We start from the raw sequence: 25462 nt of genomic DNA, 5'->3' as shown, positions 1-25462 counted from the left end.
ATGGCCACTTTGTCACTCTAGTTTTCTAGGCACCACAACACCGTCTCACTGTGGAATCAGAGTGGAGAACGTCAGTGGAGTGACACAATGCTTCTCAGGAGGGTCTTCTTGAGGAAGAAATGATAGTCCTCTTCTGTAGGAGGGAGTCCAGAGGAGGACCGCGAAGATGATCAGAGGGCTGAAGCGCCTCTCTTGTGAGGACAGGCTGAGAGGGCTGGGGCTGTTCAGTTTGGAGAAGAGAAAGCTCTGGGGAGACCTTAGAGCAGCCTTCCAGGAAAGATAGGAAGAAACTCTTCAGCAGGGCCTGTTGTGATAGGACGAGGGCTCATGGTTTTAAACCAGAAGGAGGTAGATTCAGATTAGAAATCAGAATTTTTTTTTTACAATGAAGGTGGCAGAACACTGCCTCAGGTTGCCCAGAGAGGTGGTGGATGCCCCATCCCTGGAAACATTCAAGGCCAGGCTGGACAGGACTCTGAGCAACCTGATCTGGTTGGAGATGTCCCTGCTTCTTGCAGGGGGGTTGGACTAGATGGCCTTTAAAGGTCCCTTCCAACCCAAACTGTTCTGTGATTGTAAGAGGTCTGTGGTGGCTGAATAGCAGTGATTGATGGTGCTCTACTACTGCAGATGGTGAAAAGGAACCTGGTGATTGCAGGGAACATTCTGGTTAGAGGCTGTAGTCCTTGTTAAGGATGGGTTCTGACCCCCTGTCACTCTGAAAACTAAGTTGAAGGGCAAATGCTGTGTCAGGGTCAGGGAAGAATAGGAATTAGAGGGTGGGGTAGACAGGGGGTTTAAAGTCAGAGCTGTGGAGAGAGCTGCTCAGGATCAATTGTGTTTGGGCACAGACAGAGCGTGCAGGGTCTGTTCCACATGACGCAAGCACGTTCCAGGCAGGGCAGTTCCAGCCTGTGTCTGTGTTGCAGTGTAGTCTGTGTTCTGTGTCCTATGCCATGCCTTCATCAGGTCTTGATAACCCTGTTGCTCTTAGTGCTTGGCAAGCCCTGCATGCACCTCAGTAGGCATCCACTGGTACTAAATGCCTTGCGTCATCAGCATAGTGCCAGTTAAACGCTTCAGTTGAAGCTTAAAGCATGTATCTGTCTTGTGTGTTTTGCACTGTAGGTGTTTCTGGATCGTCATCTTTGCAGACGTGATCTAGCTGTGTCAGCAGCTCTTCTCTTGAAAGTTCTGTTTCTTGGGGCCCTCTCCTGGGGGTTTCTTCCCCATCTCCTTACAGTCTTGGGTCTTAGAGCCCAGCTTCTTGCACATTCATCATCCTAGTTCTGGTGGCATCTTTCTACTATGGGCTGTGGTGTTCAACTCTTCTCCAGAGCTGCTGTAGAGCATCAGTACTGTGCTGTCATGGCACTGTAGGGCTTCTTGGCTAGTGATGTTTTCCTGCCAGGAGTCATCCTGGAAGCAGAGACAGGTAGCCTGTGAGGACTACAAAGAGGCTGTGTGAGTGGCCAGGGATCGGGTGAGAACGGCTAAAGCCCTGACAGAATTTAGTCTGGCCGGGGAAATAAAAAGCAACAAGAAAAGCTTCTATAGGTATGTAGGGGACAAAAGAAAGTCCAGGGAGAATGTAGGCCCCCTCCAAAAGGAAACCGGTGTCCTGGTTACCCGGGACATGGAGAAGGCTGAGGTACTCAATGACTTTTTTGCCTCAGTCTTCGCCCATAAGGGCTCTTGTCTCACCACCCAAGCTGTGGAAGGCACAAGGAGGGATGCGAGGATGAAGAACCACCTGCTGTACTTGAAGAGCGGGTTCTGGAACATCTGAGAAACTTGAAGGTGCACAAGTCCATGGGACCTGATGAGATCCATCCGCAGGTCCTGAGGGAACTGGCGGATGAAGTTGCCAAGCCACTGGCCATCGTATTTGAGAAGTTGTGGCAGTCTGGTGAGGTCCCTGATGACTGGAAGCGAGGAAACATAACCCCAATTTTTAAAAAGGGGAACAGGGGGACCTGGGCAACTACAGGCCGGTCAGCCTCACCTCTGTGCCTGGCAAGGTCATGGAGCAAATTCTCCTAGAAACCATGCTAAGGCACATGGAGAGCAAGGAGGTGGTTGGTGACAGCCAACATGGCTTCACCAAGGGCAGATGGTGCCTGACCTGTTTGGTGGCCTTCTGTGACAGGGTTACAGCATCGGTGGACAAGGGACGAGCAACGGACATCATCTACGTGGACTTGTGCAAAGCTTTTGACACTGTCCCACACGACATCCTTCTTTCTAAACTAGAGAGACATGGGTTTGATGGACGGACCACTCGGTGGATAAGGAATTGGCTGAATGGCCGCACTCAGAGAGTGGTGGTCAATGGCTCAATGTCCAAGTGGAGACCGGTCACAAGTGGCGTCCCTCAGGGGTCCGTGTTGGGCCCGGCCCTGTTCAACATCTTTGTCGACAACATGGACAGTGGGAGCGTGCACCCACAGCAAGTTCACCGATGACACCAAGTTGTGTGGTGCCGTCAACACGCTGGAAGGGAGGGATGCCATCCAGAGGGACCTTGACAGGCTGGAGAGGTGGGCCCGTGCCAACCTCATGAAGTTCAACCAGGCCAAGTGCAAGGTCCTGCACCTGGGTCGTGGCAATCCCAGGCACAAATACAGGCTGGGCGGAGAATAGGTCGAGAGCATCCCTGAGGAGAAGGACTTGGGAGTGATGGTGGACGAAAAGCTCAACATGAGCCGGCAATGCGCCCTTGCGGCCCAGAAGGCCAACAGCATCCTGGGCTGCATCAAGAGGAGCGTGGCCAGCAGGTCGAGGGAGGTGATTCTGCCCCTCTACTCTGCCCTGGTGAGACCCCACCTGGAGTACTATGTCCAGTTCTGGAGCCCCCAACACAAGAAGGACATGGACCAGTTGAAGAAGGTCCAGAGGAGGCCACAAAGATGATCAGAGGGCTGAAGTACCTTTCCTACGAAGACAGGCTGAGAGAGTTGGGGCTGTTCAGCCTGGAGAAGAGGAGGCTCTGGGGAGACCTGATCGCGGTCTTCCAGTACCTCAAGGGGGCCTACAAGAAAGATGGGGAGAAACTCTTCAGCAGGTCCTGTTGCGATAGGACGAGCGGTCATGGTTTTAAAATAGAGGGAGGTAGATTCAGACTGGACTTAAGGAAGACATTTTTTACACTGAGGGTTGTAGAACACTGGCCCAGGTTGCCCAGAGAGGTGGTGGATGCCCCATCCCTGGAAACGTTCAAGGCCAGGTTGGATGAGGCTCTGAGCAACCTGATCTAGTTGGGGATGTCCCTGCTCCTTGCAGGGAGGTTGGACTAGATGACCTTTGAAGGTCCCTTCCAACCCTAACCATTCTATGATTCTATGATTCTTGTGTGTGGTCTTCTTGCATCTTTTGGTCATGTTGGTAGTGTCTGTGTGTGCATTTGGGTTGGAGCTGTCCTGCCTGGGAGTGTAACAATGGTAGAGTGTGGGGCACTGTAGCAATACTGTGCTGCAGTAATATGTTGATCTGCCCAGTTTACTTTGCATTGGACCATATGGTCCATCTCTGGGTGAGTAGCCAGCAGCAGCTGGTGTGACTTGTTTTATATTGCTTTTTTTTAATGTCAGATGCAGAGTGACCAGCTGCATATCAAAGGGCAGTGGAGGAGGCCAGTAGAGCACTGTAAGAGAGCAAGCTAGCATGTGGTATGGAAGGGCAAGCGCTGTTGGTGGCTACAACTAGCTTATGGGGTTTTTTGGTTCTGTCTTGGAGGTGCCTGAAGGAAGAACAACAACAAGAAGCAAATAGCAATTTACCAAAAACTTGTGTATGTCAAATACATCCAAGTTTTATTGCCAAATGTTGTTTGGCAGTATGTTCCAAATTGCTGTTTTTGGGAAACATACATTTTCAGGAAATTCAGGGTTGTCTGTGGAAAAACATGTCCCTCTATCTATGTGTCCTGCTATGCAAATAGCATGAGTGACTGAGCTGTTGTTCCCCACTCTCAGTATTACCATAGTAGCGTTGCAATGCTTATACCTAACAGATGGGTTTAGGAATAGAAGGAGAATGTGGTTGGTTTGTTTTGCAAGGTCTATGAATCCTGACCCTTTTTCTGTCTGCCACTTTCCTGTGCATGAGATGAAGTTGGTTTTTTGTTTTGTTTTGTTTTGTTTTTCTTCTCTTTTTCTGGTCTAAATATTTCTGAAGCTGTTGCTGCAGTGGGTTTGCAATTTGTGAATTTGTGTTGCTATGTTTTTGTAGAGTTCTAGTTACTGATCATTTCTACTATGGTGAAGTGTCAAGATACAGTTTTAAATTTAAAGCTTCAGAATCTACTTTCACTGAAATCAGTAACTCACAGTGTAGGTGAAACTACTCTGGTGCATGCAGCTGTGCTTGCTGGGATGCTCAGTGGCTCCTCATCAAAACAGCAAGGTCTGTGTGGACATCCGGTTGTGCTCTGGGTCTGAGAGTATGCCATGTTTTTGCTCTTTGAAGATGGAATAGAGCATGTGCCTGTTAAATCTAAGGACAGTCAAAAGCTGGGAGGGACCCTAAGCAGATTTGGTGGCACAACTGCAGTTTTAAAACTGTTTAGAGAAATGGCCTGGAAAAAAATAATTCCTTTTTTGCAATGAGGCAGTTCCCAAAGACAGATGAGTTGCTGTACTTCTTAACAAAAATATTCAACTTGGCATGTATAGGGTCAGGAAGTCTTGGCTAAACATAGGCTTGAGAAAATGTATGTAGATGTTTGTTTGTCATCTGCATGTATCCTGGAGAGTGGTTCTAGTGAAAATAAAGCTGCCAATGAGTCAAAAAAAAAAAAAAAAAAAAAAGCATGGCTGTCTAAAAAATATAAAAGCTCTAGCCTCCATTCTGTGGAAGTGCGAAGTGCAGACCAGACAGCCCTAGAGGGTCTACTGAAATAGAAGGGGCTGAGTGTGGCAACAAGAGATAACCCATGGTGGCAAAGAGCTGGCCAAATAACTGTTTGTGCTCATCTTTGCAAGGGCAGACAATGGACCCTGTGCTAAGCATACCTGCACTGCAGGATAGCACATCCTTGCTTCTCAGCCAGATGTGCCCCTACTCAATGGACCTCTACAGGTTTAGCAGATTTTGTCCTCCTTTGAGCTCTCCAACAACTCAACAGGGAAAATGCTGTGATAAAGTTAAGAGCACTAGAGAAACACTAACGTGTGTATATAGCTGAGCTCTAGGAAGAGCTACACGTAAAATTAATGTAGAAGAGAATGGTTTATTTTTGAGCGGATAAGCACTTGTGCAGCCTCTTGGGCCCTGCAAAATCACAAAGGAGTTCTGTTTCAGGCCAAAATGAAAGCCTCAAAGAGTAAGCATGAAAACCACAGGGGCTTGTGAAACCCATGCTTGGTTTATTAAATGACTCATTAAGCTTTTTATCACATATTTCTACCTCCAGCTCACTTGGCACTTAAATTCAGGTGCCAAATCCTTTGCCTTTTTCCTAACTACGGACTGTTGGTAAATTAGATTTTGAAATCTGTTTGAAATTCATGAGTTTATACTGATGTAGAACTTTTGGGTTTCTTTTAAAAAACATTTGGAGTCACTCACAGCAGGTCCCTATTTCTGAAGAACTGCGCAGACACACCACTACATCAGAAGCTAATTTTCACCCTACATGAAAAAACAAACTAACCAGATAAAGTCAGATGCTCTCTATAAATGTTAGTGGGTATTCAGAATCAGTAACTTATTTTAGTTTGTGCTTTGCCTGTAAGTGAAGAATAATTATTTTCAAATTAAGTTAGCAGGAGGTAAAGCTGAAAATCAAAGCATGAGCTTTGTATTTCCTGAAAATTTTACTTTAGCAAGGTAGCTCTAGCTGCTAACTTTGTTTTATTGCATTCCTGAAAGACATATCTCCATGCAATACTACTTTAAGAGCTTTCCTCCAAAACTAAAGGCACTCAGACTTTTTATGGTTAGGTATATCTTAGCCAGTTAGTCTCTGAGCCCTTGATACTGCCCTTAGCCACTGGCCTTGCTCAGGTATCATACAGGCTGGAACTCCCCATCTCTGCATTCAGCTTCCCCAGGAGCTGGAGAGGACTTTGGTGCCTGCCAGGTGGATGCTGCTGCTTTTTCATGCACCTCTCTCCCATCTCAGTACTCAGATGCTGAAATCCTTTGCTGATGACAGCAGCCAGAGCTTGCTAACGGTGGGCTATGTCACAGCTTAGTCTTGGAAAGCTCATGGGCAGAAACAAGGGAGTGAGCTAAGGACCTTCAGGATGAAGGAGAGACATGGGGAGTAAGAGCAGGGCCTTCTGCAGACAGACTGCTTTGGCTCCTTGGAGCTGGAGGCTGGGACAGCATCACCTAATGATATCCCTGCCATTGGAGTGCAGGTATCTAACTCAACCATGCAGGCTCCCAGGCCTCTGAAGAGGAGTAGCCTTCCCACTTGAGTGCTCTCAAGTTAAACCAGAGCTGTGCAGGTCACTCACTGCAGTGACAGCCATCAGCAGTGATGGAAGTGCGTGCATGCTTGCCATTAGTCGCATAGCTTGGCAGCACACTCCCAGTGCAGGCAACGTGTCTGCACTTCAGCTGCAGGTTCAAAACCATATCAGAAAAGGAACAGGAGATGGATGAAAGATTATTACCTTTGTTCTTTGCTATACTAAAACAATCAGCCTGTTTGTCAGATGGATTTCAGACTGGTGGCCTCTGCAGACATCAGCACTCAGCTGTCAGAGATAGCTAGGAGAGTGTCCGCATAAATCTACTGTGATCTGTGTCATTCCACACCATACACCTGTCCTTCCCTTAAAATCAGAAGTCAGGGATGTCACTAGGGAAGATGCATGGGTTGAACAGTAGCAGCAGGCAATCGCTAATAATGTTTACTTATGCTACTTCACTGACTGGAACCTAAACACAGGAGATAAATTTCAGAGTAACATACTCTTAACATACTTGAAAATTGCTTGTGTCAGGACTCAGGCATCCATGCACCTCCATAATTACACTTTCAAGCCAAATTTGCTCCTCCCTCTTCAATGTACAAGTACGATGAAAGCAGACACTGCTCAGAGACAGGACGTGCAAGCTGGTTTTAAACCCTGATTTGACATCTTTTATTTATTTGTAAGGACAATACCTAAACATCTTTCTGACATGGTATCAGATTGCTGGACCTTATGTTACACTCACTTATTTGCAGCATACCTCAAGTCAGTTAGTCTCAACATTTTCCTCAGTATACAAGATATCCATGTGAGGCAAAGAAAGGATGAATTCTGTAGCTGAAGATTACTCTTTGTGGCTTGTTCAGCTCAGCCTCTTCTTCAGGCACGAAGTCCCTTTCCACTTTAAAATGAAACAGTCAAAGGATCTCCTGCCGAGGCCAAGTATCCAACTCATTCAGGTTCCAAAAAGCACCAGTAAAGCTTCCCTAATTCATTGTCCTTTTTGTGGTCCTCTCAGAACATGCCAAACTCTCATAGAAGCTGGCCAAACGTCAGTCCCTCCTGTTTTCTGTCAGGAGCCTGGTAAGCAGCACAGCTCTCACTGGTTGTCCACAAACAGAGAGATCTTAAGAAGTGTATCTGAGTTGGAAGGAAAAAAAACCAACCCCATTAGCTTAATGCATTTTATCTGTATTCTGTACCTACAAACATTTAACTTGTTTCTAAAAGTAATAAAGAAAAATGTATGTGAAGCTAACTGAGTAGATTAAGTGAAACAGATCTCCAAGCCCTTTGTTACACTGTGAGGAAAGATGTCACTTCCAGCTTTGCCCAGGGTGTGACAGTGAGTATTTACAGCTGAAGTAATTCAAGAACTCTTGGAGCAGGCTGAAAAGATCAAATGCAAACTGAGCAAGGTCACCCACTGCTACTGAGACCAACACAGCAAGCAACACCAGGCCTGGGTGTTGTCTCCAGAGCTGAGACAGCTGCACAGGGCTCAACGGAAGGCACTTTGGGTCTGCTGTAAGCAGAACTACCTTGAACAAGGTCTTCCTTGTAGTGCTCCAAAATCCTCTCCCAAGCCTGTGGCAGGGCTTCCATGTCCGCCAGGCTGTCACAACTGATGCGGAGGAGAAGCAGCTTGCTCTCCAGGTACCTTCGTGCCCAGTAAGGATGACAACGAGAAAAAGGCATTTGCCAGCACTACCTAGAGAGCCCTGCCACAGAAGGATACAGGTGCCGGTAGTAGCGCTCCACGTCCTGCAGTCCCTCCAGTGCGTCGGCCAGCGACGGGCAGCGTGGTCCGCGCCGCAGGGCCGCCGACAGGCCCAGCTCCGCTGCCCGCTCCTCATACAACCGCAGCACGCCGGCCACGCCGGCCCCCACGGCATCCCGCACGGCCCGCAGCTCCGCCCTGCGCGGCAAAGCGGGGAGCGCTCAGCTGCGGCCCCGCGCCCCCGCCCCGCCCGGCCCCGCTGCCGCCGCCTCACCGCCGCCCGCCAAGCTGCTCCAGCAGCGCCTCGGCGGCGCTGCGCTGCTTCTGCCACAGCCGCGCTTGCAGCTCGCCGAAGGCGCACAGCGGCGACCCGCCCCATGCCAGCCGCCGTGCCGCCTGCATCTGCGCCGCCAGCCCGGCCAGCGAGCCCAGCAGCGGCGCCCAGACGGCCAGTGCCGCCCGCCAGGCCGCGTCCTGCTGCGCGGCCGCCGCTGACCACTCCCGCAGCGCCGCTGCCACCGCTGCTACCGCTGCCATCACGGTCCACCGACCCGGAAGCGCTCCCCCGGCCCTCCGCGTCATTGCGTCGCGTCCCGATTGGCCGGGGGGCGGTGGCGCTCCAGGTGCCGAACCGCGCCCCGCCCCGCCCCGCCGGGATGGTTGCTGCGCCGGAGGCGGGTAAGGGGGAGCGCGTTCAGCAGGGAGCTGGCGGCCTTGCCGAGCGGCTTCGGCCGCGAGGGTGGGCCGCGGCGGCGGGAGCGGGGCGGGCGGCCGGGGGAGCGGGCCCTGGGGCCGGAGCGGTGGCTGAGTCGTGTCCGTCACTGCTGAGAGGAACTGGTTCGAGCGGCTGTGGATGGAGGGGCAGCGCCTCGTCGAGGAGGTGGAGAACCTGTACGATATGGAGATCCTGCAGCTGCCGGTGGCGGTCAGCGAGATGAAGGGGACGGGATCGGGGGAGGTACCGGGCTGCTTGGGGCACGTTTTCCCTTAGATAATAAACAACAGTGGTAATAAAGGAGCAGCTGGGATCTTGTCTGTCTGGAGTCCCCATGCAGGCAGCCTGTGGGCCTTTTGGAAGTGCTGCTCTCTTTGAGGCTGCTCACTTGCTGCCCAGAAAGCTGGTTTGTGGGTTTTTTTGGCACCCTCGTGGTGACATATTGAAGTATGTCTACATATACTATGTAGACTGTCTTAGATATGTGTTGATTTAAAGAAAAGTTCTTTTTAGCTAAAGGAGGAAGCAAAAATCATAGAATCATAGAATCATAGAATCACATGGTTGGATGGGACCTATAAGATCATCTAGTCCAACCGTCTTCCCACTACCATTGCTGCCACAGCTACTAAACCATATCCTGTAGCTTCTCATCAAGCCGCCTCTTGAACACTGCCAGGGACGGAGACTCCACCACCTCCCTGGGCAGGCCGTTCCAGTGCCTTACCACTCTTTGAGAGAAAAAGTTTTTCCTCAAGTCCAATCTAAACCTCCTCTGGTACAACTTGTGGCCATAATGTGTTGCAAGAGGCAGCAATGGTAGGTATCTAGCATAAATATTAAGCTTTTCTGGTGACATTGTGTACCTCTATAGGAAATGATGGGTTTCTTGAGTCTGTAGGTGCATTGCAATAGCAGAAATTACTTACTTTCATAAATGCTGCTTTAAGACTTAAGAGTAAGAGATGCCTGTTGTATCCGATACAGGATTTGTGTGCTCATACTGCTCCTTGTTGGTCTTTCCTTACCTGCTTCACTCCTAGATCCTTGAAAGCACATACACTTTTCAGTAAATTAAAGCATTTATAAATTGGTTGAACAGCAGGGCATAGGTGAGGCATACTTGCAGCTGTTGTAGAAAAAGTTAGTTAAAACATAGAGCTGGGAGCTTAAACATTAATAGCTACACTAGACAAAGCTAGCTAACTACAGAATCAGCCAAAACTGACCTAAGAGGATGTGATATTGTATAAGAGGATGGCCACTTAGCAACCACTTAGTAATGAAACAGCAAACAAATCAAACCAATAAAAGGCATGAAGACCCCAGACAATATTACTATTGGTCCAAACTATCACATGAGGAGTGGGGAACTTGGATTATAAGGGCCTCTTTGGAGGCACCCAGCTTGAGCTGTAGTGCTATTAATAGAAAGTACTTTCATAAAGGAATCTATCTTTCGGCTTATGCAGAAACCTAGAGTTGAATCCTGTTGTGATGGCTGGCATGTGTAATTTACGTAACAGTTGATGAGACGCAGATGGAACTCTAGACAGACACTACAGGACATTAGACTCTCTCATCTCCAAATGTCCAATTGCTGGCATCAGGTGAGTTCACCTGGGAACTTTGGAGACAGGAGGTGCTGACTGGTGAGTGTTAAAATTCCACTACTAAACTCTAAGCATCGCTGCATGTTGAAATTCTGCTACTGAATTTTAAGTATTCTCAGTATGAGAGGGTTAAACTCCCATGTTAGAAGCATGCTAGGATAGGTGTGTGCGGCCTGATCGGCGTAAGGCACACAGATTTGGCATACAGATATGGGGAATGTACCTGGCGCAGAGAAGGGAATGCCCTTAACTGAGGTGCTAGAAAATTGGAGGGAAATAGATGGCACTGCAGATCTATTAAAAAAAAAAAAACAAAAAAAAAAAACAAAACCCAACCAATAGCATTGTGTAAGGAGCAGCGGTATGGCCCCACAAAGTATCTTTCAAATTAAAGAAATTGGCTATGCTGCAGAAAATTTTAGGAGATTAAAAAGCTCAGCAAATGGATGTACAGGATAATTGTGATTATGACCACTATAAAGAGGATGGTTGTAAACAAGTATGAAAACCTCAAGGAAGAACTTTAGCTGCAGCAGTTGTGAGTAATTTAACTGAGGCCTGAGATCAACGCGAACCAGAAGGTAAGGAAGCTACAACAGACAACAGACTGATCTCCCCTTTCATCCCCTCTTTCCTGGCAGTTCTTATTTTGACAAGTTGCAGCTGTTGTGGACTGCTGCGGCTGGACAAGATGTGGACAGTTAACGGTCTGTCTAGAGACAGAGAAGGAGTCCAATAAGGTGTTAGAAGACCACAGACCAGTAATTACCATTGGACCAAAAGGCACGTGCAGGGCACATGAAGAGTCTGTGAGGGGCGGGTGCATAGATTGTAAGGGTATAATTGTCCAAGGATTTCTTTGTTCTCGGTCCCTCTCCACAGGCACCCAGCTAAAGCTGCTTTTTCCTGGCTGTGCTATTTAAATAAATTATTTTCTTAAGATTTGATACCTAAGAATCTGGTATGGGATACCTAGGGTTCGAACCATAGGGTTAACATTGGATGCCTGGATGACCTGTGAACTTTCTTAACACTGGGCAACCTGTGCCAGTGTCTCACCACCTTCAATGTAAAACACTTCTTCCTTGTAGCTAGTCTGAATCTCCCCTCTTTTAGTTCAAAACCATTCCCCCTTGTCCTGTCACAACAGGCCCTACTAAAAAGGTTGTCCCCATCTTTCTTATAGGCTCCCTTTAGGTATTGAAAGGCCACGGTAAGATCTCCCCGGAGCCTTCTCTTCTCAGGCCAACAACACTAACTCTCCCAGAGTGTCCTCATAGCAGAGGAGTTCCAGACTTCTTGACCATTTTTGTGGCCTCCTCTGGACCCACTCCAACAGGTCCAATCCCAGGAGAATGAGGTCACTTCAGCAGAAGTGAAACCCAGTAAGAAATTGAGAGACCACCAACCAGAATTAAGAGATTGGAGTTGGGGATTGAGTGGTGGGTGGTATGGATACAATGGGGGGTGGGGGGAGGGAGCGATCTGGAGCAGGGATCCCTCTCTGCAGGCACCCAGCTTGAGCTGGCACCTGAGAACTCATCAGAGAGGAATTGGAAACCTCTCCTCGGACCAACAGGATGCCAGGGTTGGCCCGTGCCACGATGACCAGCATGCGTAAATCCGTAACAGACACCCTGGGAGTTCAAACTGCAGTGGGGGGAGGGTGGGGGGTGGGACATGACCATGCACGTCAGAGAGGTTGGGGGACCCTGGGGAGGTGGCAGGGGGGCCCTGGACAAGTTGAGGGGGTTCCCTGAGGAGGAGGGGGCCCCCACCTGCCCTGGCTGTGGAGACTCCCCCAGGAGGAGAGCATGGTGCAAGACTCGAGCAGGAATGATGGCCAGCAGGACCCCAAGATGGCAGAGCTTGCTCTTCCCAGTGTCTCCCCAGGCACCTGTTGTACTGGGTAGGGTGTGTCTCAAGGCTGGGGGAGACCCTGGAGCTGGAGGTGGTCTCAGGATGGGGGAGGGGAGAATCCTGGGGTCAGGGAGGGACCCTGGGAGTGGGTCTGGGGGACATTTGGGGACAGGGCGGTTTCTCGGGAGGTTGGGGACACCTTGTAGGGGTTGAGACTGGGAGGACACCCTGGGGAGGAAGGGGGCACCGTGGGGAGGAGGAATATCTCCCCCCACCACCACCCATAGCTGCCCCTTGTTCAGCATCCCCAGCAGTAGCAACATAGCACTGAACTGTGAAACAAGACCTCAACAAGAGAGGTACATTGCCACTTGAGTCTCTTTCCTTTCCTCAACTGCTCTTTTCGGGGCTACATTTCAGTTTTCTGTTCAGGGCGCATATCCAGTAGTTGAGCCAGTGATGGCAGCTGAACAAGGGTAGTGCTGTTGTCTAATGAAGGTATACAGCCAGTACTCAGTACTGTCTGCTGCACCCCTCCATCACAGACCAGAGGTGCTCCCCAGGTTACACATCAGAACAAGGAAAGCAGGATCTCATCAGGGAGGCAGAGTCTTATTTTCTCACACCTTGGCCTAGTGGTAGGAAACCCAAACTTGCTATGCAGGGAGGATCTATTTTCCTTTTTGTTCCCCCTCTACCTTATAGTTCATATTCTCCCCTCTTCAAGCCTCAGGGACCTCACATCCCCCCACTTCCATGCACAAAACCAAAAGCAAAAATTGCCAATTTTTATGTTGTGGAAAAATGCCCAAAAACCACCAAATGAAATATTTTGGCAAAATGCCAAAACCACAGATTTTAATATTATGGGAAAGCAAAAAAAGAAAAACGCCACCTTAATCTGGGGTGAAGGGCCAGCAGATGGAGGGACAGTCCTGGGGATTACTCTGTGTGGATTACCCGGTCTGAGTCAGTTACCTGGAGTGGATTATCCGTTGCGGGTCATCCCAGGTGAGTTGTCTGCTGTGGATTATCCCAAGCGGACCCCGTGGTGTAAGTCATCCCCCCGCATGTCCCCCCATGCACCTTTCTACCCACACCCCTCCGGGCCGTCTCCATCCATCCCCACCTCATGTCCGTCCTGCCTGACCCTCTCTGTGTCTCTGCACCCTCCCAAATGCTTTCCGCTGAAACGTTCCCCTGGGACTGCCCCCCCCCACACCCCCTGCCCTCCTTTCTTGTGCCCTCACTCCCCCCTCCACTCCTGCTCTTGCCTCCCCATATTTGACCCTGCCCCCCCCATAACCCCTCTGCCTGCAGACCCTGGGGTGATGCCTGCCCCCCACCACCCCCAAACTGACACCTCCCACCTGCTTCCCTGCACCTCACTCCAATCTCAGTTGTTTTAATTTATAATTTGCAATTGTTTTCAGTTTTATCACTTCTCTTTCTGGGGGTTTATTGTTCTCTCTTTGTTATTTTTTTACTCTTTTCCTCACATGTGGTGGTGGTTTGTTTCTTTTTAATTATTAATCTGTTTTCATCTCAACCCATGAGTTTCCTCACCACCCTTCTCATTCTCTCCCCCTCCCACAAGGGCAGGGGTAGTGAGCGAGCGGCTGTGTGGTGCTTGGTTGCCGGCTGGGGTTAAACCACAATGCAAAGTGAGTTGCCCACCCTGCCTGGCTGATGCTTTAGGCTGCCCATGTTATTCCCACCATCTTGATAGCGCCGCCTTGTTCTTCATTCCTGCTTTACAGTGCCTTTTGCTCCATGAGCAGCAGTACTTGTGCTGTGCAAATGTACCTGTCCCCCAGCTTCGGGGAAATAATTCTGCCAAAGACAGAACAAAACATCCTCAGCACAATCCACAGCAATTCTGCCTCTCAAGGCACCTGGCAGGCCCCTTTCTCTTGCCTCTTACTCCAAAAGCCTTTTGCATCAAAGCGAGATGACAGCTGTATTTCTCCCAGCGCTGTATTTCAGCTGTGTTGCTGGCTGAACACGGCTTGCGGGCCAGCAGATATGTAGAGGGGTCTGAAACAAGGAGACAGAGCGTTGAAGTGATTGTTTTAAGGAGGCAAATGAGGCAGCCAAAAGCACTGAGCTGCTCACCGTGCAGTGGCAGAACAGCCCCTCCAGCCCCGCGGTGCTGTGTGTGGCAGGCAGCACAGTGACGCTGCGACGCGTGCTGGCAGGAGCGGCAAGGAGCGCAGAGCTCCAGTGCGGAGCGGAGATGGAGCCTCCAGGGCGCTGCAGTCACTTGCTCAGGCCACCGAACAGCAGCGCCGTCTCTGCTCCGCGTCCACTGCAGGCGCTGGAGGGGAGGGCGGTGCCGTCACACAGCTCTAGAGACACGGGGATGCTTTTTGGTACAGAGGCCACGAATGTCACTGGCCGGGCTGCGCGGGGGGAAAGGGCAGAGAAATGCAATCCCAGTACCCCGGTAAGTGGTGACCAGCTGGGGATGGTGCGAACAGAAGGGAGGAACCGGCCGTGGCTCGTCCGGCTGAACACCCAGGACCGGAGCGGTAGGGGGCTGCTGCCGCCTGGTGGCTAAAAGGGGGAACTGCAGCTCGAGATTCGCGCATGCGCAGTGCTCTCTCTTTAGCCTGGCAGGCAGATGCCCGACGGCGCATGCGCGGGTGCCGGGCCCGGAATGCGCATGACCCGGCACGGAATCGCGTATGCGTAGGAGCCAGCATCTCCCAGCGCATGCGCATTGTTTTGCCCTTCTCCTGGCAGGCACAGACACGCGAACGCGCATGCCCAGGAGCCGAAACCCTGCCGTGCACGCGTGTTGCTCTGCCATTCTCCTGGCAGGCACAGCTGCCCGACAGCGCATGCGCGGGTGACGGACACCGACTGCGCATGCCCGAATAACGGCACGCAGGCGCGCATGCGCAGGTGCCGGCATCCCGATGGGCATGCACATTGGCCTGCCGTTCTACTGGCAGGCACAGACGCCCCACCGCGGATACCCGGGTGTCAGGCCCCGGCCGCGCATGCGCATTGCGCCGCCCTTCTCCTGGCAGCTTCAGCCGCCCGACTACGCATGCGTGGATGCTGACACCTCTCGCGCATGCGCAGATGTCAGACATTTTTTCGCGCATGCGCTGTGCCCAAGAGCAGCATGGCGGTGTGCGGCGAACGGGTCCCGGCGGCGGTGACGGGTGAGTACCGAGGGCACCCGTGAGGTGAGCGAGCCCCTTTCGTGGCTGCAGCGCTGTCTCCTGCCCGCCCGGGGAGCCTCAAGCCGCCCGCTCGGAGCCGAGCCGGGCGAGGGCAGCCCCGGGGAGTGACCCGAGAGCAGAGAGAAGGGAAGAGGGGCAGGAGGGGGCCCCCCCTCCCGGGCGGAGACGCCGGGCACCTCCCCAGCTCGCCAGAGCTCCCCCCGAGCCTCCCCCGGCCCCGTGCAGCTGCCCGCCGCTCCGGCGCGTCCCCTGAAGCCTGTCCCGTAGCACCGGGCCACGCCCTGCCCTGAAGGCTGCGAGGGGGGACCTCAGTGTATCTGGAGAATCCCCTGCGGCAGCAGGCGCTCCGGCCAGGGGCTGCGTATGGTAATAACGGTCGCTGCTTCTTCTTTCCCTCTCCCAGAGGCCGTGGCTGTCCGTTCCTCCCTTGGGAACGCTGTTGACTGCACTCGCCTCAGGCTTGTGTGGGCTGTCTCTGCCCGGCCGCGCTCTCCTGGCGGTGCGGGAGTGAAAATGAACGGATGGAGCGCTTACTGCCTGTGGAGAGGAGCTGCTGCAGCTGAAGCTGGAGAGGCCACAGAAAGGTAAAGAAGAAGAAACCAAAGGCCATCCAGCCAGCAGCTGCCTCCCACTGCAGGTGAGAGAGAGCCTGCCTCTCCGGGTGAGGAAGGATCCCTCTTTGTACTCTTCAGCAGGCCAGACCGCCAGTGCGCACTGCACAGTCTGTACGTGGAACCTGAAGCACGGTACGGCCACATAGCGTGTGAGCGAGCGTGGCTACGTGTCTAGGAAGCTTTTTGTCTAAGAGCTGTAAGACACCCACGTATTCTCTTAGGTGGAGGACAGCCAAGTGGTCGGAGTTACAGAAGAGGAGAGAAGCAGAAAGCAGCATCTGACCTGTCAGATTCTCCCAGCAGTGCCGGGAGTGAGAGCTGTGGTGAGTCCCCGGCCCCTGGGGCTCTGCCTCCTCTCTTGTGCGTCCCTGTCCTTCCCTGTCCCTCCCCTGGCCCCTACCTTTCCCAAGCTGCTGTGATTTGTTGTTGTTGTTATTGTTTCCTTCTACCTCTCCTCTTCTCTCTCTATTCTTCTATCCTGTTCCCCCTTTCTCTCTCCCTTTAAATCTCTTGTTCTACCACTTCCTTTTGTTTTTATCCCTGCACTTTTGTTCTGCTCCTTCTCCTTCCTTTTTTTGTCCTCTGTCTCTGTCCTGCAGCCCATTGCTGTTTTTGCCTTTTCCATCTCTTTGTCCTGATCTGCATCTGTATTCTCCCCCCAACTAATTTCTCTGGCTTGTTTTCTGGCCTTCTTTGTGCCTCTGCCTGCCTGCCCTGTGCCTCTGCCTTCCTATCTCTCTCTTCCCTTTCTTATGTTTCTTTCTCTATCCCTTTGTCTTGTGTACTGTCACTGTTTTTTTTTCTGTTCTGTATGTCACGGTCTGTGACCTCCTCTGTGCCCATGGATGTGTTTGCAGCCCCTGGGTGCAGAGCTCGTGGCTGAGGACAGGCACAGGGAAGGGGGTGATGTGCTGTGGGGCTTTGGCAAGGGCCCCTACTCCCGATGGGCTCTGGGTGGGGCTGGAGGTGGGGCAGCCCCAGATGGGTCCAGTGAGGCTGAGGGTGGGGCTGGCCCTGGCCCTGCTGTATGAGGGGCCTCCAGCTGTAAAGGGGGCCGCCTGGGCATGGCTGCTGGAGGGGACTGAGGAGTGAATCACAGGCAGGTGCCTCCAGCAAGGAGTGGCTGGTCCATCTGAGCCCTCCCTGACAGAGCAGACACCAGGACGCAGTGCCAGGAGCTCCGTGCCTCTGTCGGCCACGTGTGCGAGCCACCCACGATCCTTGCTCGTTCTTGCATGTTCTTCTCTGTCCTCTTGACTATCGAAGGTTGATGTTTTTTCCCCATCTCTATCCCTGGTTTTAGTCCTGAGAAACATCGCCAGAAAAGGAAGAGTTAGGTTCCTGCCTAGCTTCAAACTAAGGGGTTTTTCCCTCTCTCTGCTGAATGTCTGCTGCCAGCGTTTCACCGTGGTCACCCTTTCCTTGGCCATGAAAGTACGAGATGGATGGAAAGGAGCCGTAACAGTCTGCAAGTACAAGGTACATCTGTGATGTGTGACTGCATTTTTCCTAGGGGACTTGCCGCATGGATTTTAGAGTGAATGTTAAGAATGTGGCAATTTTCCTTCTGTAGTCTTTTAACTAAATATTCAGACACAAATAAGAAAAATCAAATGAGGTGTGGTCTGGAGCATGGTCTGGCCATGGAAAAGTAATTTGTATATTCTAGACAAGGAAAAAAAAAAGCCACTCAATTTGGGGAAAGTTGGTGTGACCCAGTGGGAGACGGAGGGGTTCTCGCTGGGGATTACGCAGTGTGGGTCCATTGTCCGGTGTGGGTCATCTCGTGCAGGTTATGCCGGGTGAGTTACGTGCTGTCGATTGTCCTGCATGGACTCCCTGCTATAGGTCATCCTTACGCACCTTTCTTCCCGCACGTACCCCTTGTCCTTGCGTGTCCGTCTCTCCCTCGTATCCGTCCCCACTGTCCCGCTCTGTGTTTCTCAGCCCTCCTGACGCGTGGATCAAACTCTACAACTCGGAGAGAGTTATAAAGCAGGCATGTTTATTTGGCACCGGGTGCGTGGGGATTGCTTCTCCGAAAGCACGCACACTGACAGCACATTTTACGAAAAATTTATACGGTGCAGGTATACACATTCATAGGATTGCACAATACAGACATACATATGCGTAAGCGAGGCGGGGTTATTAAAAAACCACTTGCGTTAGCATTTCAGATCTGTCTCTGGTGGTCGTTTACTTCTTCAGGGGTCTTATTTTCCTCCAGATGAACTTCAGTCATTCACCCATGCTCTCCTTTCACTTGGTGATTTCAGCAGTTTCTTAACGACTTCTGACCAACGTTGCAGCTCCTGTTATCATGTCCTTTGCTTGACATATTAGTCCTTGACTGAATACCAGTTTCTTGACAAATACCAGTCCCTGATAAGCTTAAGTGAGTTTCAAGGCAAAGAGGATTGTTAGGCATTGTCTAGCAGACAGTTAGTCTCCTAAATCAAGCAGTATGCAGACAGTCAGTCTTCTAAATCAAGCAATATTTAGCAGACCGTTAATTCCCTGTATCACTTCCAAATGCTTTTCACTAAAACACCCCCCTGTGCAAGATTTTCCTCCCTTGTGAAGTTTTTTTTCCCCTGTGTTTTGCCCGTTGTGTGCCCTGCACTCTGGTTTTGTGTCCCCCATTCCCACTGCTCCACCTCCGCTTCACGCCCCCCTTTTTGGCACTGCCTCCCCATAACCCCTTTGTCTCGGGATCTTCGGGGCGCTGCCTGTGTTCCCCAACTTGCCCACTGCCCCCCACCCCCAACTTTTATGGAGATTGTTTCCATTCTAAAATGAAAACACTCTAAATGTTTTCATTTGAAACTTACAAGTGTGTTCATTTATATCAGTTGCATGTCTTGGGTTTTCTTTTTCTGTGTTTTTTTTTTTTTGTTCCACTTTTCCTTACCAGTGGTGGTTGTTTTTTTCCTTAATATTAACCTGTTTTTATCTCAAGTCACAAGAATTGTCACTTTGACCTTTCTGAGTCTCTCCCCATCCCACAGGGTCAGGGGCAGTGAGCGAGCAATTGTGTGCTGCCTAGTTGCTGGCTGGTGGTAAACTGTGGCACAAGGTCAGTCGCAAGCCCTGCCTGGCTGATGCTTTAGGCTCTCGATGTCATTCCTGGTGTCTTGACAGTTTGTCTTTGTTCTTTGTCATTGCTTTTTAGTGCCTTTTCCTCTTCTGTTTTGGGCAGCAGTGGTTGTGGAGCCGCTCCAGGTAGCCACTCTCTCAAGGGCAAGGGGGTGGCAAAGCCGCAAGCTGGTGCGCAGTCCGGTCGGACGAAGGCAGCCACCTGTCACTGTGGATCGGTATTCCAGAAGATGTAACTGAAGGCCGTCTGACCGGCAGCTGCCTCTGCTGCGTGCAAGAGACAGCCTGCCTCTCTGGGTGAGGAAGATCCCGTTTTGAAGGCCGCAGCAGGCTAGATTGCCAAAGTGCACCGCAGGGTCTGTACGCATAATTTAAAATGGGGTATGGTCAAGTAGTGGGTGAGGGAGGCTACATTTCTAGGGAGCTTTGTCTCATAAGAGCTTTAATGCATGCCCCTATTTTCTTAGGTTTGGGACAGACAAGCAACTGGAGTGACAGAAGAGGAAGGGAAGAGAGGAGAAAGAAGGGTCTGAACTGGCAAACCCTCCCTGGAGCACCGAGAGCTGTGGTGCGTCCCGGGCCCTCGGGGCCCCTTCTCCCCTCCTCTCCATCTCAGGGCCTCCTTGGCCCTCCCCCAGCTGCCTCTCTTTCCCTTTTTCTTTCTCATGCTGCTGTGATTTTCTTGGCTTCCCTGTATCTCTCTTCTTGTTCTATTTTCCTGGTTTTCTCCGTCTTTCTCTTTCCCCTTCTCTCTCTTCTTGTACTGCTCCCTTTCTTTTTCTATCTGGGCTCTTGTTCTCTCCTCTCTCCTTCCTTTTTTTTCATCCTCTGTCTCTGGCCTGCAGCCTATCACTGTTTTTTTCTTTTATTTCCCTTTATGTGGCCCACATACTTTTTTTTTTTTTTTTCTTTGCAATTTCCCTGGTCTGTTTTCTGGCATTTGTGTCCTCTGTGCCTATACATGCTGCTCTGAGTCCCTGCCTTCCTGTCTTTCTCCTCCCTTCCCTTTCTCGCTTTATCCCTTTCTCTTGCTTGCTGTTGCTGTTTTTCTTCCATTCTGACTCTCACTCCATCCTGTTCATCTCTCGCTGTCTCTGGGCCTTCATGCTGTTCCCTGGCCTGTTTTATTAAGTTGATGTGCCTTTGTAGCCCTTTCAAGATCTAAGTTTCTGCAACCCATGTGCTTCTCACGAGTGCACAGTCTCTCTCTTTCTTTTTGTTTTGTCTATCAGTCTGTCTTGCGCCCTGTCGTGTCGTTTCTCACTATGTTCCTTTGTCCCGATCCTTGCTCGTTCTTGCATGTTCTTCTCTGTCCTCTTGACTATCGAAGGTTGATGTTTTTTCCCCATCTCTATCCTGCTGCTCCTGTTTCTTTTCTCTGTGTTCTCCCTTCCCTCTTTCTGTCTCTTTTCCTTGGTCAGTGCTTTTCTTCCCTTTTTTGTCCAGATCTCACTCCTATTTTTTCCTGGTTTTGTCCTTTTGCCCTGATTCCTCCCACTTTATTGTCTGTTTTTCTCTCTCTGTCCTGTTTGCTCTCCTGTCTTTTCTAACTGTATTCCCTGTTCAGCTGGCTGTCTCTTCTTTCCTTTCTCTTTCCCTCACTATCTTTTTTATTTCTTGGTCTTTCTCTCTCAGTGCTCATCACAGTTGATTTTTTCCTCCAGAGCTGTCCTGCTCTCTGTTCCTTTATTCTTTCTCTGTCATTCTGTGCTGCTCCCCGTGGTTGTTTAATTTCTCTGTCACGGTCCTGCAGGCCATCACTATTTTGTTTTGCTTCCATTCCCATGCCCTGCTTTCTGTCTTTGTTTCTCTTTGTCTTTGTTCAGCCTCCCAGCATTTTTTCCTTTCACATTCCATCTCTATGTCCAGCTCCCTATCTGTCTTATTGTCCCAAATCTGGGTTAGTTTACCCGCTGTTCAGTACGCCAGGCTTACGCACAGAGCAGAGGTATTTATTTCTGTAATTTCTGCACAGAGATGGGTGCTAGGGGCTAAATCCACAAAGCTAGCCCACCTGGTTATAATGCTTGGTTTTAATTCTACATTCTCTGTCTTGCAGCTCCACTCTACTCGATTGTTTCCCCTCCATCTCTCTCTGCCTGCGGCTCGCTATCTGTCTTGTAACCTGTCACTGTTATTTTTTTGTTTCTCCGTGTCACTCTGTCTAGCTTCCCAGTCCCCGTTTTTTAATTCTTCCCTCTTTCCTGTAGGCCAGTCCTGTTCCTATTATTTCACGTTGTGTTCTGCCTGGTCCTCTGTCCGTATTTATCCATTGCTCCCTCTCTGCCCCGTGAGCTGTTGCTCTGGCCCATTTAATTTCTGCCTCTCTCTCTGTCCAGCTCCCAGTCTCTGGTTTTCCACTTCCTCTCTCTGTGCCCTGTAGCCTGCTGCGTTTCTCCTTTATCCAGCTTGCTGTCTCTGGCTCGCCGATGACCCTGATTTACAATTCCGCCCCTGTTCTTTCTGTATGCATTGCTATACTGTTTTTTCTCCAGCTCTCTCTTTTTTTTCAGGCTCCTTGTCCCTATTTCTTAATTCTTCCCTCTCTGCCCTCTAGCATATAGCTGTATGGTTTGTTTTGCGTTGTCCCCTTGCTTTCACCTTTTTTGTCCAACATTTGATATCCTGGCTCCCTGTCCCTGTTTTATTCCTCCCTCTCTGCCCTGTTCTTCTTATGTTTTTATCTTTCTCCCATCACTCTCTTGCTTTGGCTTCCTGTGTCTAGTTGTCTTTACCTCCCTCTCTGTCATGCTGCCTGGCTCAGGTTTTTCCTGCATCTCCATCCTGCTCTCCATCCTTCTTTGTTGGTCTCTGTCCTGCTCCTTCTCCCTCTTTCTGCTGCCTCTCTTCCTCTCTCCCATCTGCTTCTTTGCCTACCTCTGTCAGGCTCCCTGTCCTCATCCTTTTCTCGCTATCCTGTTCCCTGCCTCATGCTTTCTCTCTACACCCCCCTGTCTGGCAAGCTGCCTCTTTTCTTTTCTATTGTAGTGTTCTGTGCCCTGCTCTTTGTTTTGGCAGCCTCCAAGTCTGCCCGGCAGCCTGGTACTCCAGGAGACAGCTGACCGACCATACGTTCCCCACTGATCCGACAAGCGTGGCTCCTGGAATGACTGCCAAGGTGTCCTGGGGACATGGAGCGGGGATCAGAGGCTGCAAGCTCCAGAGCAGACTCGCTGCTCAGACTTATGTGCGTGACTGAATAAACACTTGCTGTCTCCTTTGACTTTCTGGCTGTGTTTCTGCTCACATCCCCTGGCCCCGGGCAAAGGGAGGAGCCCAGGGGAGGAGGTGATGCAGTGTAGGGGTCTGGTGATGGTCCCCAGTTCCTGCTGGGCTCCAGCTGTGGGCTGGAGGAGCCCCAGGTGCGGGCAGTGAGGGTGATGGCAACTGTAAAGGGGCGGGTGCTGCTGGAGGGGCTGGTGGTGCTGGCCTCCCCCGGCTGGCCGTGGAGGGGACAGTGGGAGTCATGGGAGGAGTGGAGCTGTTGCTGAGCGCCGCTGGGCTGCGGTTGCACCTGCAGCGATGGAGAAGGTGAGCAGGAGCTGGACTGGCGGGTCCCGGGAAAAGCCGGGAGGAGTGCGGCCGTGCCTGCGGGGAGGGGGGGGCGCCGACCCAGCCGGCGGGGTCTGTGTCGGGTGCAGCAAGTGGCGGGGAGTGGGGGTGCCGCGGCGCGCTGGAGTCAGCGGCGGGGGCTGCCTGCAGCTGCTCTGGGGAGCCTGAGGCTGCGGTGGGCGGAGGGGGAACGGTGTCCCCGCAAGGAAGGCTGCCTTCGGCGGCATGCTGGGAGGTGTAGTCCCGGGGTACAGGGCTTGCGGTCGGCCGTGACGGCTCCGCGGAGCATGCCGGGAGGCGGTAGTCTTTCCGTACTCGGCTGCCGGGCGCACATGCTGTGTTTGCCAGTGCACGCAGGGACGTGTAGTTTTTGCTGCCAAGGCACTGCATTGCTCTCGGCGTAGTCCTTGCTACTCCCGCGGCCCCCGGTGTATTGTTGTTCCCCGTTTCGTGTGGTTTTCTGCGGGCTTTCTGGCGCCCGAATAACGATAAACCAGCTCGGACGCTGCGCATGCGGGGTGTGGCGCTCCGCCGTGCTCAGTGCTGCCGCCTGGCGAAGCAAACCCGGTACTGCAGGTGAGCCGCGCAGGCGCTGCAGTGCTGCGCGCCCGTACCGGCAATGCGGTGCGGTGCCGCCGCGCTCGTTGCTGCCTCCCGGTAAGGAAACGCCGCTGCCGCCCCACGTGCGCGGTGCCGGCGGGCGGTCGGCGCGCAAAATGCAGCGCCGGCCCCGCACAGGGACAGAGCAACTCCGCCGCATCCTCTGCCGCGGCAGGGCGGTGTGCGGGGGGCGCTTCCCGGGGGCGGGTGGGGGCCAGGAGCAGCAGTGAGGTGAGGGAGCCCCTTTGGCCGGTGCGGGGCTGTCTCCTGCCCGCCGGCCGCCTGGGGCTGGCGGGATAGGGAGCTTCAAACTGCCCGGTGCAGCAGGGGCCCGATCTGCTGGAGGCGAGCCGGGTGAAGGCAGCCCCGGGCAGTTACCCGAGAGCTGAGAGAAGGGAAGAGGGGAAGGAGGCGGACCCCGCTGCAGGCACAGGTGCCAGGTGCTTCCCCCAACACAGCACAGCTCCACCTGAGGTTCCCTGAGCGCCACTGGTCCCGTGCAGCTGCCCCCAGCTCCAGCGCCTCCCCTGAAGCCTGTCCCGTAGCCCCGGGCTGCCCCCAAGCCCTGTCGTGCAGGCTGCAAGCTGGCCCTTGAATGTGTTTTATTCTCCAGAAGCGCTGGTGCTGTTTGCATCGGTTTGGGGAAAGAGGGGCGTTTCTGGCAGCTCCTGCAGAAGGAGGGATTCCTGCCTGACGAGAGCTACGGTCACCACTGTGGCTCACAGTTGCTTGTTCTTTCCTTCTCCCAGAGACAGCACTGAGGAGTCGATTGTCGGTTCCTCTCTGAGGATGATGTTGACGGCATCAGGCTCAGGTTTGCGTGAGTTGCCTTTGGCCTCATTCTTCTAGCAGCACGGGCGAAAAAGGACACCCAGATGCTTACTGGCTGTGGACAGGAGCTGCCGCGGCTGAATCTGGAGAGGACAGAGACAGGTAAAGCAGCTGAGGAATAAAATAAACACCGTCCAGACAGCAGGTCTGTCCAGCTGCAGACAAGAGAGAGCCCACCTCTCTGGGTGAGGAGGGATCTTAGCGTAGTTCTTAGCAGATGCGATAGCTGACGTGCACAGCGGGGCCTGTGTGTGACCGAAAGCGCAGTACAGCCACGTAGCGTCTGCACGTGTGAGGCTAGGTATCTTCGAAGCCTCGTATTGTAAGAGCTTTCTTTATATCTCTCGGTCTGGTTCCCTCTCACTTCCTCTTCTCTGACCTGTTGGCCATTACTAGGTTGGTTTTGGTGTGTTGCTGGTTCCTTCTGCTTCTCTCTCTTACTCCCTCTCCTTTATTTACTCCCCCATCCCTGTGTCCCTGTTTTTTTACGCCATCTCTCGGCTCTTTTCTCTATACATGCCTGTCCAGCTCAGCATCCCTTGCTTGATCACAGCATCCCGTTTTCCAGTTCCCTGTCCCTTGCCTCTTCTCTATGTCGCTCCTCCTGTTTTTCTGTTCCCGTTTTCTCTGTCTGTCCTGCAGTGTTTGGTCGGGGAGCCTTGTAGCTAACTCACTGCTGGGATTTTTTAAATATGCATTCATGAATAGACTTTTCCTGCCTCCTCTGTGCCCCTGGATGTGTTTGCAGCCCCTGGGTGCAGAGCCTGTGGCTGAGGACAGGCACGGGGCGGGGGGGTGTGCTGTGGGGTCTTGGCAGGGGCCCCTGCTCCTGATGGGCTCTGGGTGGGGCTGGAGGTGGGGCAGCCCCAGATGGGTCCAGTGAGGCTGAGGGTGGGCCTGGCCCTGGCCCTGGCCCTGCTGTATGAGGGGCCTCCAGCTGTAAAGGGGGCTGCCTGGGCATGCCTGCCTGAGGGGGCTGAGGAGGCTGAGGAGTTAATCCAAGGGAGTCCCAAAGGCAGTTGCCTCCAGCAAGGAATGGCTGGTCCCTGTGGCAAGAAAGGATCTGTCTGAGCCCTCCCTGACAGAGCAGACACCAGCATGCGGTGCCAGGAGCTCAGTGTCTCCCTAGGACATGTGCATGAGCCACCAGGTGTCCGGGAAGCCTTGTGGATGAGGAGCATCGAGGAGCACTGTGTGCTGCTGAACTGAGAAGAAGGAAACTTTAATAGATATGGC

The 25462-nt window shown here is 52.2% G+C and overlaps 1 protein-coding gene and 1 long non-coding RNA gene across 9 annotated transcripts; one reads left to right on the top strand and one right to left on the bottom strand.

Annotated features, from left to right (window-relative positions):
- Positions 1-7063: 7063 nt before the first annotated feature.
- Positions 7064-8694, bottom strand: AIRIM (AFG2 interacting ribosome maturation factor). Of its 2 annotated transcripts, XR_015260766.1 has the most exons (5): positions 8423-8694; positions 8167-8346; positions 7970-8088; positions 7688-7817; positions 7064-7568 (listed from the first exon to the last, which is right to left on the bottom strand). XR_015260766.1 is itself a non-coding variant. In XM_086764199.1 (4 exons), the coding sequence occupies exons 1-4, from the start codon at positions 8683-8685 to the stop codon at positions 7528-7530; spliced, it is 603 nt and encodes a 200-aa protein (XP_086620325.1). In that variant the 5' UTR covers positions 8686-8694; the 3' UTR covers positions 7064-7527. The 2 variants fall into 2 exon arrangements, 1 of the variants encoding a protein (XP_086620325.1); XM_086764199.1 differs by lacking the exon at positions 7688-7817.
- A 7245-nt stretch (positions 8695-15939) lies between these two features.
- Positions 15940-22466, top strand: LOC147598205 (uncharacterized). 7 transcript variants are annotated; one of them, XR_015260708.1, is made up of 6 exons: positions 15940-16167; positions 16366-16467; positions 19156-19223; positions 19320-19599; positions 19711-19811; positions 22262-22466. It is a non-coding gene; the product is annotated as an uncharacterized LOC147598205 (long non-coding RNA). The 7 variants fall into 7 exon arrangements; XR_015260707.1 differs by having other exon boundaries at positions 15940-16191; XR_015260704.1 differs by having other exon boundaries at positions 15940-16276.
- The last annotated feature ends 2996 nt before the right edge of the window (positions 22467-25462 follow it).

This window comes from Chlamydotis macqueenii, chromosome 20 (assembly GCF_036417535.1).
Source record: "Chlamydotis macqueenii isolate bChlMac1 chromosome 20, bChlMac1.mat, whole genome shotgun sequence".
NCBI classification, from domain to species: Eukaryota; Metazoa; Chordata; class Aves; order Otidiformes; family Otididae; genus Chlamydotis; species Chlamydotis macqueenii.
The sequence above is the reverse complement of the archived record's forward strand: the minus strand, read 5'-3'. Positions and strand labels throughout refer to the sequence as shown.